The 14579-nt window shown below is 41.2% G+C and overlaps 1 protein-coding gene and 1 long non-coding RNA gene across 4 annotated transcripts in view; one reads left to right on the forward strand and one right to left on the reverse strand.

Moving 5' to 3' along the window:
* LOC310681015 overlaps positions 1–4016 on the forward strand; it is a 92056-nt gene extending 88040 nt beyond the window's left edge. The window contains exon 2 of the long non-coding RNA XR_014513064.1: positions 3928–4016. This is a non-coding gene — a long non-coding RNA (uncharacterized lncRNA). The remainder of the gene's footprint in view (positions 1–3927) is intronic.
* The window catches only part of GNG12 (G protein subunit gamma 12), a 41361-nt gene continuing 28031 nt past the window's right edge, over positions 1250–14579 (reverse strand). For 2 of the 3 annotated variants that reach the window (XM_083448312.1, XM_083448311.1), the window contains 2 exons: positions 7594–7711; positions 1250–6427 (listed from right to left, as the gene is read on the reverse strand). In XM_083448312.1, coding sequence (XP_083304438.1) covers positions 6302–6427; positions 7594–7689 — 222 coding nt within the window. In that variant the 5' untranslated portion in view covers positions 7690–7711 and the 3' untranslated portion in view covers positions 1250–6301. The remainder of the gene's footprint in view (positions 6428–7593; positions 7712–14579) is intronic. The other variant, XR_014513063.1, reaches the window with a different exon arrangement.

The raw sequence follows: 14579 nt of genomic DNA on the forward strand, positions 1-14579 counted from the left end.
TGAAGGATTTTGTTTTCCCACAAACTAGGTGGACAACCAACACGCACAGATGGGAGGAAATTCCACATCCACAGTTTCATGCAGACTGAGCGTGAAGCTTTCAGCAGCAGCAACCGCCAGTGGGGAAGCAAATGCTCCCTTGCGTGGGGGTGGTGTTTATCTTCTCCGGGCTCAGTGACTTTCTAGAGAGCTTGACAGGCAGCAGTGTGCCAGGTACATTGGGACCCAGCACAAGAAGACAGTGAATGGGAAAGCTGAACCTGTTGCTCCTTTGGCAAGTGGCTTTCTCAGGCACAAACGCCCTGCAGAAACAGCAAGGTGGCAATCCCATTCCCCATGTGGTGCTGTCAGCACTCACTCCATCACTGATGCTGTGCAATAAAACCTGTCTGTGTCAGTTGCACTTCTGTTCTTTGGATGGCGAGCATCCCCCCTCTCCTCGTTAGTCACCATGTCTTCATGTTGAGCACACAGAACTGAAGGAGGCGCACTGAGTTTACTGCCACCAGGTGTAAATTTGATGGTATATATGTTACCTAAGGCAGTCCCATTGGAACATTCATAAAGAATGACTATGTGGAGGCCCAAGCAACTCAAAGTCTCCCTGAATCAAGCAGTCCTGCTGCAAAACATGGAAGTGAAATCCAGGTACCGGCATGTACTGATGAATGCATGGGACATAATGGGATGAAGATGGCTGGAGCAAAATGAGCCACCTTGAAGAATAGGTCAGTTACCTGAGTGAGGACACAATAACCTCATACAGGCAACTGCTCCTGTGTATGACACTCATTTTGCTCTAGGCCTTTTTATGTCACTCAGCCATTCTTCCCTCTTGTTCAAAGCACTTTCAGGAACACAGATTGCAAATGTGGCTCTTTCTTCCGGGAGTCTGCATAAAGGGGCTGAACTTGGAAGGATGTACTCTGAGGAACAGAAAACAGCTTCCCTTTTAGCCAGAAGGGACTCATTTGAGATTTGAATCTCATTGATTGAAAGCAAACAACAGGTCAAATTTGTAGAAGTCCAGTGGAACACAGGATTCTGAACTCAGAACTCCATTGGCCTTATTTGGCCTTCATGAACAAAACAGAAAGCCACACTCCCCAGCCCTCCCAACTGATAAAGTTGCAGCACAATGCCACAACACGGTGTTAATCAGCAGTCTTAGAATATGATGCTACCTTCACAGGCAGGTCACCAGCATAACTGAAGTCAACTGAACTACAATGAAAAGCAGAGAACCGTATGAAAAGAAGTGATGTTTAATTAAAGTGTTTCATATCCATGGTACTATATTAATTGTGAACAAGTATCTTAATTACAGGGTTGTTGTTTTTTTTAAACCCCTCTAATAATGGCAACCGGAAGCCATCTTTTAAGAAAAGATCAGGTTGTATGCAGATGCACAAGGTATGCAATCTTATTAGAGAACGATTGCTTGTGAAAGGCAAAAAAACAAAACAAATTAGCTCTATTCAAATAATTTCACAAATCCTTTTCCATCCCCCACCCCAAAGGCAAATCATGGTATTATTCTTGTCAATCTAGGATTACAAAGATAATACAAGCAATATTTTGTGAAAGCAATTCAAAGAAAAACCAGAGAAGAAGTGTGCCTGTAAGAAGTAAGCAGATTACAATTTTTTTAAATAAAAAAGACCAAAAAAGAAAACAAAGCGTTTACTGGAGTAATATTTTACTTCTGAGGCATTTCTAATCAAAGCATGAAGACGCAGTGTAGTGGTACAGTTGTTGAAAACTCTTGTTTAAGTATCATAGTCTTTAATTTCAAAACCTCACAGTGGTCTAGCAGTAATTATTTTGGTTGGTTCAGTTTTCCCTGTTGAATTCTAGTAGGTGCAATTATCTAAGCACCATTGTGGTCTATGGGAGCCTCATACAAGCCCCACAGAAATAAATGGAAAATGAGAAGTGGGATTGCATATGATGGCAGTATTTTCTACGCTTTGCATTATGATTATAACCATCACCGCAAAGTTTGCTTTACACACAAAAAAGGAAATGTATGCATGTTTTGACTCTTCAATATGCCATTATTGGAAGGCTGGAAAAATGTGACAATGCATTTAGCAGTTATCTAAAATCTGATAGAAGTGTCCCGAAGCAGCTAGCTGTATTTTGGTGTTGTGTTTACAGCTGTTCTGTGACTAAAAACTATGAATGGCCCAAAACTTAAAAAGAAACCAATACTGGGGTGAAAGTTTTCAAACCATGTGTTTTAAAGAGAAAGTCAAAAGGCATTTCTGAATGCAAAGTTGGCACAATTTTTACTTAATTAAAATTGTGTTCCCACGCCTTACAACATGACATTTTTAATACTCTCCTTCAGTTAGTAAAATACATTATGTATAATACAGTTCTAAAGCACTGCTGGTGAAAATATTGGTTTGGATCCAAAGCACCGTGAGCAGAAGTAAAATAGCTACTAGCTCTGTGCTGTAAGAGCTGGCAGGTCACAGAGTGTCCAAACAGATAAGTTCTAGAACAGTTCTCATGCAATCACTAGTCCAAACAGAACCATCAGCTTTAGGTATGCCCTGCAATCCTATGTACTTACTCAAAAGTAAGTCCTATTATGATTAAGTGGTGCTTACTCCACAGTAAGTGTGTCTAGGATTGCAGCCTCACGGCACAATCCTATACCTGTCTACTCAGAAGAAAGTCTCAATGAGTTCAGTGGGGCTTATTTTCAGGTAAGCAGGTACAGGATTGAAGCCATAATTTCACTTTTCTTGCGCAACTCTTTAGCATGAGGTATAAAACAGTGCCCACCTGGGAGCACAAAACACCTTCTGCCATGTGCGAAAGAGCACCTTTGGATCCAAGCTATTTTGTCCTGGTGCTGCAACACATGAGCATGCCAAATACGTGAAAAGGGTTTTAAAATACTCTTAGATTATAATAGCATTGGTATCAAGGAAAACACAATAAACCCAGAAACTGGGTCTGGCATCTAGGGGTACGCACCTCTAGACATACATAAGGAAAACTAGGGCGTGGGAGTGGAGATGAGAGATTAGAAAATAGGAAAGGCATTGGATAGTAGCAATGCAGCCTCCGTAGACTTCTTTTCCATCTTTCCTGCAAATCTTACTCTAACCAGCCTGAGAATTTTCTGACAGAGAGAATGGTTGTCCAGCTGGAACCATGCCAGCTGCCTAGGTCAGCAAGTGCCGGCACTGGCTTTGACAACAGGTATGCAATACTTATGCATCATTTAAGCTTTACATATTTGGGAACTGAATAATTTGAAGATATTCTAAATGGGTTCTATCGGCACTGTGTCATGTTTGATTCTTTGATTTTAAGGTTTAAGGACATGGCTTATCTCAAGCAAGATGGAGTGTAAATGGAAGGCAGGGAGCAATGCACGGAACATAAATTTCTCGCCTGCAACAATGGAATGTGTCCAAATTTATTGTCCAGTAAAGCATACACAGCAGCAGTTGCTGGTGACAGTGTAGTAGTGTATGCAGTACTGGGGGGAAAACACTTTGTGGAATTAAAACACTTAATATGCAAGCAATTAAAAATGATTGCAAATGATGACATAGCATCTTCATTTTAAGATGAAAGTACCAAATTGATTAATGCATCAAAAACTATATTTTTGTTTTTTCTATTTTAACAATAACAACAACAATCCTCCATTAATTTAATGAGTTAAAAACTGAAATAGCTTGGCTTCTGGAGTAAGGCGAATAACATTCCTAGGACTAATTCCATTTTAGGGAGCTAGCATCATTTTAAGACACTGAGACAGGATTTCCCCCCCCCAGCTTTTGGTCCAGTATAAGACACAAACACTCTTAGGGAACAGTTACATAACAATTGTGCCCATGCACTTCTCCACATTTAGACCACAACCCTATATGCACTTATCTGTAGCAAGGTCCACAGAAGTTATGTCTGAATAGACATGGAGTTGCTGCTAGAGGCTTACTTGGAATAAGTGCCAGACAGACACAATACTCACATTACATGGTAGTGGAGACACAGCTTTAGTGCATGTCATGTCTCAGCACAGCCATACAAATCAGTATGTTTTAAAAATTGGTAAAAACCACAACTTATGGCTTCCCCCACTGATTTGTAGGTGGTGAACTAGTTCTATGAATGGGTATTAAGATGGCAAGACACCACATTCTCATTTGACACACTTTTTAAAGATCTTTGTATGTAGTAAGGTCATGACCCAGACCCATGCTTGTACTGGCATGACTGATTCAATGTGAACAAGCCTACAGAAAATGCGATGCTGCCCATGTAATAATATGGATGTGTGAATCAGCCTTTAGAAAGACAGATCTGGGTATCTCACAAATCAAAAGCTGCCCTATATTTTGAAATAAACCATATTTTGAAATAAACCATCAGAGAAAGGAATGCCGCTATTTCAAAATGTGTAACCGGGAGTATTTGTTTCGTAGGACCTGTTATCCTGGTTCTTGATGAAGTAGCCATTAACTACATTTCGGGTAGCAAGTGAAATGGCCGCAATGGATAGCACAAATACAGATTATTTGCAGTCAAATTAATTAATATTATCAACAAACATACATTCCTTTTGAGAGGGCAGACTGAAGTATATGGCAAGCAAAATCAGTGTGAAAGTTTATAGAGCAGTACTAAAAGAAACAAAGGCCAAATCTGCCTTTAGACAGAAATCTGCAAGACCTTGCTCCTGCAATTTCAAGTTAATATATTGCAGAGCATTATGGAGTGGAATAGGCACCTTGCTTTGCTGGCTCTGCAGCCAGCTTCTCAGGATCCAGTCACAGTGAAGTCAGGTCTTTTGGGGCCCTTCCCCCCATCTGCCGCGAACCAGCTATTACTCCTGTTAGTTTAAAGCGAGAATTCTAGTTCTTTGCAACTAGGGAGGTTTTTCTTTAGTTTGGCTAAAGATGGAAACCTTTGGGCCTTGCTGTAAAAACAACGTTGAGTGGCTTTGCTTTCTGTGCTACTTGAGCACTGCTAAGGTTGTATCTAGCCATGCATCTTAAGTCTCCTTGCACATGGAACAACCCTGAACCCCAAATGTTTAACACATTCTGCAAATATACAGCTATGGCAGACCACAAAGTTAAAAACATGAAAGGACTGGCAGCGCACAGAATACTGATACATACCTGGGCTTAGAAGAAGTCGATATTGATTCATTCCATTCAGTATTCCATCAATACACGAAGGCTACACAAACGTTTTAATACCATTTACATTCATCAGAGATTTAGTACTGTGCATTGCTGCAACCCTTCAAGCATTTCCTCAGCACAACCACCAGTGTTTTCCATAGGCCTTGTGCAGAAGCAATAGCACCACGGATTGCACCCAGAGTCTCCCACTCCTCTGTAGATATTATTTGGCATTTGATAGACGTGAATTTAGCAATGAGAGAGAAAAAATAGCCTGGATGCTTACCGAAAAATTAACAACAGGGAAGTGCGTAGGAAAGTTAGGCGGCAGATTCCCCCTTAAAGCACAACGAAAAAGGAGAAACTTATCTAGGCTCCATTTTCAGAATCCATGGGTGACAGTCTAAATTTCAGAGGAAATGCGAGAAGGCAGAAGAACCAAAGGCTATAAATGTCACCTTTCAAAATCATTTTGAGAACAAGAATTTATACTAAGTACAAGTCTACAAGTCCTTAAGACATTGTGAAAAAGCTTAAGACATACTTGATGGTAAAAGGCATGAACTGCAGGAGTTATTGATAAATGCAGCAATAAACTTTGAAGGGCGTACTTAAAGAATGCACTTGGTAATGCGTGTATATATCTAAACAAACATACGCACGGACCATAGATACAGACACCAATTACATATACAAGGCTATACGCTGGTATAAAATCAAAATGTTAAAAGTAAGCTTGATTAGGACTCTACGCTGGTCTGCCTCACTAGTCGGAAAATGAAGCTCAGGCAACTTTGGTCTTGATTGTTCAACCTCACACCTGGAATTGTGAACACTCATTGCACTTTTAAGTAAAACCCAACCCAACCCTCTCTTTATAACCCCCAAAGCCAACATAATCCAATTCCCAACTATGCTCTTAGAACCATTCCATTGACAAGAAGTAACTTTATAAACCTTGCATCCCCATTTAGAATGCGATAAAGAAAAGAGACCTTTTTAGAAAACTTAAAAGTTCATTTTAACACAAAATGTAAATGAGTTGCTGTTTTATGCGGTTGATACCAGGTAACCTTCGGGTTACTTCTCTAAGGATCTGCTCGGTTGCAGGGGAGGGTCTTGAAGGCATTTTGCTGCTTAGCCTATAGGATAGTGCAGGTCTTTTTATCCTTGAAGGGGTTTTCCGAAGCAGGTATTCCCATTAGTAAAGGATCCTTCCTGGCATGCTCCTCACAGTAGCACATTAGATCTGCCGATGCCTTCGACACCTGAGGAATGTGTGAGAAGGGGCACGGTAAATATGGAGCAGGTTGCCAACAACAGCCAACAAGCAAAATCTTACGCGATTTCGAAGTGATATTTTTACGTTTTGTGTGGGGAAAAATTCCCGAGGCAGAAAAAAGTTCATGTTGATTGAGCCTTACATGGATTTAGAATAATACTGCATGCCTTTGTAAAATAATTAAAAGCAGCAGAAACCAGCAAATAAAAAAAGATGTGAAAGAATAAATCGATGGTCAGATGTTTTGTATATTCCCCACTGTATTGCTGGAAATTATGTGCACTGACTGGGCGATAAACAAAATCTCTTCCTCGTGTTCTTAATTGGTGTACATTTCTTCTCAGTATGTACATCAATTTTCACACAGCGGCATTCTTTTTTAAGTACAATTCTCCACTAAATTCACACTGATGGCACACATACTGTACATATGTGAACACAATCCCAATATATATGAAGAGAAAGATATCGCTTCTCTCTGGGACTGCCTAGACTAAAGGAACGTGTTCTTAACAGTAGATGCTGATGCGATGATCCTGGTCCGACTGCACTGGCTACTAATTAAGTTTCTGGACCCACTTCAAAGTGCTGGTTTTGACCTGTAAAGCCTTAAACGGCTCAGGACTGCAATACCTCAAGGATCACCTCTTTCCATATGAACCTACCTGGACCCTGAGATCATCTTCTGAGGCCCTCTTTTGTGTGGTTCAGAGGGTTCAGAGGGTGGCAAGACGAGAATGGGCCTTCTCTGCAGTGGCTCCCTGTCTGTGGAATGCTCTCCCCAGGGAAGTTCACCTGGTGCCTTCATTATACACCAGGCAAAAACATTCCTTTTTAACTTGGCCTTTGGTTGATCTTACTGACATCCAACACCCTTTTAGAAATGTGTTTTTTGTGGGTGAGTGGGGGGGCTATGGGGTTGTTGTTTTGATTTTTATTAGGTTTTTTGTGGTTTTATATCTTGATTTTATTCTGTGAACCGCCCTGAGACCCCCGGGTGTAGGGCAGTATATAAATTCAATTATTGTTGATGATAATAATAATAATAATAATAATAATAATAATAATGTGCTCTGGAAAAGCGGGGAAAATGAGGATTTTTTGCTTTATAAGGCAGATTTAAATAAATTAATAATAATAAGTTCTTCTTACCTTTATTCTTTCTATAGAAGCTTCTATTCTCAACTGCTGAACAGTTCTTCTGGCCTGAGCTATGTTGTTTGTTGTGCCGGATGTTTTGCTAGACATTTTCACTGAGTTCTTTCAAGCACTGTAAAGAAAAGCCAACTGGTTATTTTTCTACATATCAACAATGGTTTCTGATTAACACTGGCGATGGTTGTTCAGAAAATCCATCTGTTCAAATGGTCTTTGATCTGTGGTTGCTACTAAGCTGGAAAGAAAAAATGATTTCACAGTACAGTAATAAAGCAGCAAAAACTATTGGGAATGTTGGGTTTATAGACATAAATTTTCAGTTTAACAGCTATTCCAGTTCATAACCACAGACATTTTCATTTTCAAATGTGTTACAGAGGGAAACTACCAAGGGAATTTGACTTCTGTTTAAGATCTACTTGTTCCACTACCTTAAAAAATAAGAAGGGACAATATGTCATCATTATCATCAATAGCAATAGTTCTACGACATGAATGTACAAAGCGTTTTATTCTTCAGTTGCTCCCCTGTGAAATTAGGGTTGGGATCCCCATGATTTCATCTGCCCACATCTGCTTGTGCCAGTATCAATTAAGAGGAATAGAACAATTTCATCTTTAAAAAAATAGTTTACAGTCATACCTTGGTTGCCGAATGCCTTGGAACTCATACGTTTTGGCTCCTGAATGATCGAAAACCAGAAGTGAATGTTCTGGTTTTCAAACGATTTTTGGAAGCTGAACGTCCAGCGTGGCTTCTGCGGCTTCCGATTGGCTACATGAGATTCCTGCAGCCAGTTGGAAGCTACACTTCGGTTTTGGAAGTCGAACGGACTTTTGGAACAGGATTCCATTCAACTTCCAAGGTATGGGAGGCTCCATTAGCTAAAGTGGTGCCTCAGGTTAAGAAAAGTTTCAGGTTAAGAATGGACCTCCAGAACAAATTAAGTTATTAACCTGAGGTACCACTGTACACTGAATTCCTCACCTTTTCCTCCCCTTCACAATCCAAAGCAGAAACATTACTTCCTTTCCTTTTTAAGGTTTGGGGTGAATGTGGCAGATCACGCTAACAGCACTTTATTATCTTAATCATTTGCTCAAATGCACAACTTTGTTTCTACTTATCTTTTCAATATTCAAGTTCTAATAGACCCACTTCCCCCCATTTAAATCCGTGTTCCTTCAGAAAATGACGGTGCTAAAACTGATTCAAAGTAATGCTCATCAGTGTTTATTCCAGGGATGGGAAAGTGGCCCTCTAGATGTTGGACTCTTTAACCTTTGTGAACCCCAGACAGGGTGGCCAATGGTCATGGGAGTTGTATTTCCAACATCACCTGGCGGTTCCACCACTAATTACTATCCCTAGGTTATTCTCCAGTCCCATGCTGCAAAGGACCTTTTCAGAACTCAAATATTTCAAAGGCATTTTTCAAAATACCATGTAATTTCTTCTAAATTCTAAGCTCTAAATACATCTGCAGAAGGTGTCTCTGTGTTGGAAATCTGCAGTGATGTGAGAATATAAGTGAGTCAAAAGCAGAAGAAAGATACTATGGTGTTTTTTTTTTTTTTTAAAAAAAAATCAAATCCCTTTTCTTTAGCCAATCCAAACAGTATTGTTCCTCACTTTTGGACTTGACTGCATAGCCGAGAACAAGAGTTCAAAGCAGCAACTGAGTCACAGGGTTTTAACAATCCTACGACTGGCTGCCTTCCAATGAATCGTCAAGACTTTGATCATCGTGTTTAGCCAAAGCCTGACCACAGTAGCACATGACAGCCTCTGCAATGGCATATGAGTGGCTAAAATGCAATTCCTGAACAGATTTCAAGGTTATATCTGAAATGGTGCCAAATACTAAAATGTTTACTGATAGTTACGTGCGTAGATGCTCTGTTACAGCCAAACTCTACGAAGTAATAAACAAGATTCTTGCATCTTGTGTAAGCAAACAGAAAAAACACAGAAAAACAATAACAATACCAAGTCTGGCTCTGACTGGCAAAGACAAAAAATCCCAACTCCTAAAAACCAAACTGCAGCACAAAGACATTATCAGTCTGAGCTCAGGCTGGTACTTTCACCCTTTTGCAGTTTACAGTAAGGTGTAAATCACTTAAGGCTTTGAAAATATTTTTTCATCACTATATTCCCAATAGTGCATTCTGTTACAGCTCCCCCTCCCCCCCCATTAATACTAACACTTTGTATGTTGTAAACCTACTGAATTACAGAGCTGTCTTCAAAAGCCATAGCCTTATTGAGATGTCCAACTCAGTCAAGGGGGAGATTCTTAATGGGCATCCAAGATTAGTAATGGATTGGATGTGGGCTGACAAACTGAAGTTTTGTCCATGCGGCAGAAGATCAGCTAATCCAGCAATAAGGTTTTGGCCCTCTAAAAACCATGTTGACTTTTAATTAGGCAGTAAACGGGTGGCGCTGTGGGTTAAACCACAGAGCCTAGGGCTTGCCGATAGGAAGGTCGGCGGTTCGAATCCCCCTGATGGGGTGAGCTCCCGTTGCTCGGTCCCTGCTCCTGCCAACCTAGCAGTTCAAAAGCACGCCAAAGTGCAAGTAGATAAATAGGTACCACTCCAGCAGAAAGGAAAACAGCATTTCCATGTGCTGTTCTGGTTCGCCAGAAGTGGCTTAGTCATACTGGCCACATGACCCGGAAGCTGTACGCCAGCTCCCTCGGCCAATAAAGCGAGATAAGTGCCGCAACCCCAGAGTGGTCCGTGACTAGACCTAACGGTCAGGGGTCCCATTACCTTTACTATCACCCAGCCCCTTTTTCTGTCTTGCTTGTTTTTAGTTGTTGTTTCGTTACTTATTAGATGCATTTACCCCTTTTGATCATTATGAGACACTGGCACTATAATAGCCACCTACACCGGCACAGCTAGTTTTTCTTGTGAACACATGCCAATTCTGTGCATATGACACCTATAGAAAAAGAGCAGGGGCTCCATAACAAAACATGTACACAAGTACACAGCCAGTATAATCCATGAGAAATAGTGTCCAGAAGGGAGGGAGGACTGTAATCCAAAGTCCTGCAGTAAGAACATGTATTAACGGGATCAGCTGCAGTGTAGGTGGCTATTAGAGTATCAGATCTCAGCAACGGCTTGTGCCAGACTGCACGAATGTGTCATCGTCCAAGCTTCCTGGCAGCAAATTCAGTTCCTACCCCTTCCTAGCAAAGTAATCTCTCTGTGGGTTGGAGGTGAGAGGGAATGCAGCATAGGACATGCTGTTATTTATAAGGGAAGGGAGGGCCACTTTCAATTTGTTTTTTGTTTTTGTTAGAAAATCTCATCTGATGAACTTGGTTCACTTTAGAAAGCCAGAGAAGAGCGCTCACTATTGCAAGCAAATACCCCAGCCTTAATGGTGACATACACGAGGGTCACTAATTGTGCAGTGCAATAGCTTTTGCGTAGCTTGCATGCCAGACCAATGCCGCAGGTTGTGATGGCAGCTCGCCACACCCGAAGTTTCAGCTCCGACTGAGTCACTGGCTGCCTCCATAATCCTGAACAGCAAAGGATAGGCATGTTAGGTTAAAGGTCTTCTGATAAAAACTCATTTCATAAAAAATGTGGTGAACTAGAACAAAAAGCCTTGTGGCACCATAAACCCTATCACATTTATTTTGTTTGCTTTCTATGATTAGTTTTTTTATGGTGCCACAAGACTCATTCGTTCTTTTTGCTAGAGCAGCCTAACATGGCTACCCCTCTCAAAACGGGGAACCAGGACTGTATGCATACCAGATATTTAAAGCCCCTCTCCCCTGGGAACTGTAGTTTACCTCTCAAATAGCTATGGTTCCCAGCACTCTTAGCAAACTACACTTCCCAAGATTCTGTGTGTGTGTGTGGGGGGGGTGTCTTCCAAAGCATTCCAATCCATTTTTTCTCTCTGCCCAGTTTGCCTCTCTCCAAACAGACTTTCACCATTTCAAGCTGTTCCTCATTTGGCTTGGGGGGGGGGGGTTGGAATTTTTTTTAAAAAAAGTATTTGCTTGTAATTCCACAAAACATGGAGTTCTCTCAAACCTACCAATATATGCTGCTGCCATTTTGGCTACATAAAGCTCAGCATTTGGACAATGAGATCATTGTTAGATTTGGGATCTAAGGGGTACTCTTGCCGCTGAAACTTACTATAAAACTGGAGGCACAGAAAACGGCTATACAATACATTTATTGCAAAAGCGTAGTCCTGTTTTGCAGAGGAGACCCTGAGCTGATTGGGATCCCATACAGAGCTAATGCTATTGCAAAGGTATGAGTGATGGAGTGGAGGAAGGGGTGGTGTCAAATTATGCCAAGTACTGCAGCTCTACCATTTGACCTAATGAACTGCTTTTACCACTGGAATTTGGACAATTAATCAGAAATTGCTCATTTCCACACATATGGATGATAAGGCTGCTCAGAACAACCGTTTTGTTTTGTTTTTCCAAAAACAAAAACTTTAGTCACTGAAGAATGCATAATACCATGTACATTTTTTGTGTGTGGAAAGGATAAAACGTTAAAATCTTACTGACTCGCTTTAGAGGTTCTGCTAGCTATGCATGTAAAACGCTTGAGTACCACAGAATCAGGAGTGCATGCAGTTCACAGACAAAAAAAAACAACCCCTGTAACAAGATCACATTTCCTGTTGTGAAACTAAGTAAATAAAAGTCTGAATGCCGGCTGCCCCAGTGTGCGTAATCAGGAAGGTCTTCAAAAGACTCCTTACCAGAATTTCGACTGCCCACTGCCAAATTTCTCTTGCCACTGTCCCAAGGGCACCACCTGAACCAGTAAGTTTATAATTCTACCAGTAACACAGTCAGTATAACTATACTACTCTCTGGCCAGTTGAGTCAGGGGGATGAACATTACCAGACAGTGACTTGTCACTATTAAAAACAACAACAACAACAACTTGGAAGGAGACATTGCTTTCACAGGGCAGAAAATCTGGCTGTGTGCCCATTCACGAATTCTCCAGTACTCTAAAACCACAGGGCATAACGCAGCCCAAGCTCATCATTTTAACATTCCAATGAATTCAATGGAAGAAACTGAAATGCATGCTCTACTCTCTAGTTGGAATCTTAATTAAACAGATGTCTCCAATGCCCTGCTTCTAAGGAATTTTACAAAATTTAAGAGTGCAATCCTGGGCACATTCATGTAGGAACAAGTTCCACTGGACTTAAACAGGATGACTAAGAATCTATATAGGATTGCACTGTAAAGCTTAAAAGGGCATTGCTTCACTGTATTTTATCTAGCTTTTCAAATACGTACATATTAAACAATTTAAGGTAGAATAGTCTAACACCCATACAAACCCCTACCTCTTTACGCCTCTTCAATTTACGAAATATTAAACTCTAGTCAATGTGGCCAGAATGTTAAAAAGCACACCAAACTAAACATTTTAAACATCCATTATAGTTTAATTATAGTTTTTTGTAACGAACATTTTACGGGATTATCACTATTACAAAATATATATCCTAAGAACTTTTAAACACTAGCTGCCAACAATCTGGTCCACAACCTAAACAAAACAAAACAGTTCTGACTTATGTGTGAACATTTTTTCAAGCCAGTTTTTGAAGATCCAATTCAGTTTCCGAAGCCATTTTATTTTCCGTTAAGTCGTTTTATTTTTATGTGCACAAAAAGATCCTTAACAACGCGCCCCCATTTGTTCTGTTGCTGCTTCAATAAAATCTACATGGCTGGTGAAGACTCTTGACACTGATTGGCTGAGCAGGTGGGGTGGCACAAAACATTCAATTGCTTAGAAGTTTAAAATCCACTTCTGTGCAACGGACAGTTGTCTTTTTAGCTGGAATCTTGCTTTAACACAAACAGGCTGAGGACAGGAAAGAAGTTCCAGAATGCAGGGAAGCTAAGAGACGGAGAAGTCAAGGAAGTTGAAGGAGGTTTGGTACACTGTAGGCAAGTGACTGGCCAAGAGGGGGAACTTGAACCGCTAGATAGAGAATGAGGTTTAATATAAATAGCTGAGGAAACAGGAGGCAAAAGGCGGCTAATGAAAAAAGACTGGAGAAATCTTTCAACACTTCTCACCTGGAATGGTCCACTGGGGGTGGGAAGCAGATGGCAGCTTGAAAAGCAGAAATATAAAGAATAGACACCAGTTAGCTTTGTGGTTAGAGCTTGGTGCTGATAATGCCAAGGTCGTGGGTTCAATCCTCATATAGACCACGGGTGGGGACACGGGTGGCTTTGTGGTCTTAACCACTGAGCCTCTTGGGCTTGCTGATCAGAAGGTCGGCGGTTTGAATCCCCGTGACGGGGTGAGCTCCTGTTACTCTGTCCCAGATCCTGCCAGCTTAGCAGTTCAAAAGCACGCCAGTGCAAGTAGATAAATAGGTACCGCTGCGGTGGGAAGGTAAACAGTGTTTTGGTGCGCTCTGGTTTCCGTCATGGTGTTCCGTCACACCAGAAGCAGTTTAGTCATGCTGGCTACATACCCCGGAAAGCTGTCTGTGGACAAACGCCGGTTCCCTCGGCCTGAAAGCGAGATGAGCACCACAACCCCATAGTCGCCTTTGACTGGACTTAACCGTCCAGAGGTCCTTTACCTTTTTACCCTACCTAGGCAAACTGAATACAGTGGTACCTCGGGTTAAGAACTTAATTCGTTCTGGAGGTCCGTTCTTAACCTGAAACTGTTCTTAACCTGAGGTACCACTTTAGCTAATGGGGCCTCCTGCTGCTGCCGCGCCGCCGGAGCATGATTTCTGTTCTCATTCTGAAGCAAAGTTCTTAACCCGAGGTACTATTTCTGGGTTAGCGGAGTCTGTAACCTGAAGAGTATGTAACCTGAGGTACAACTGTATTCCTGCATTGCAGGGTATTGGATTAGATGATCCTTGGGGTCTCTTCCAACTGTATAATTCTATGGTGTGGGAAATGGGAGCTGA

The sequence above is a fragment of the Podarcis tiliguerta genome, assembly GCF_965153285.1.
Source record: "Podarcis tiliguerta genome assembly, chromosome: 6".
NCBI classification, from domain to species: domain Eukaryota; kingdom Metazoa; phylum Chordata; class Lepidosauria; order Squamata; family Lacertidae; genus Podarcis; species Podarcis tiliguerta.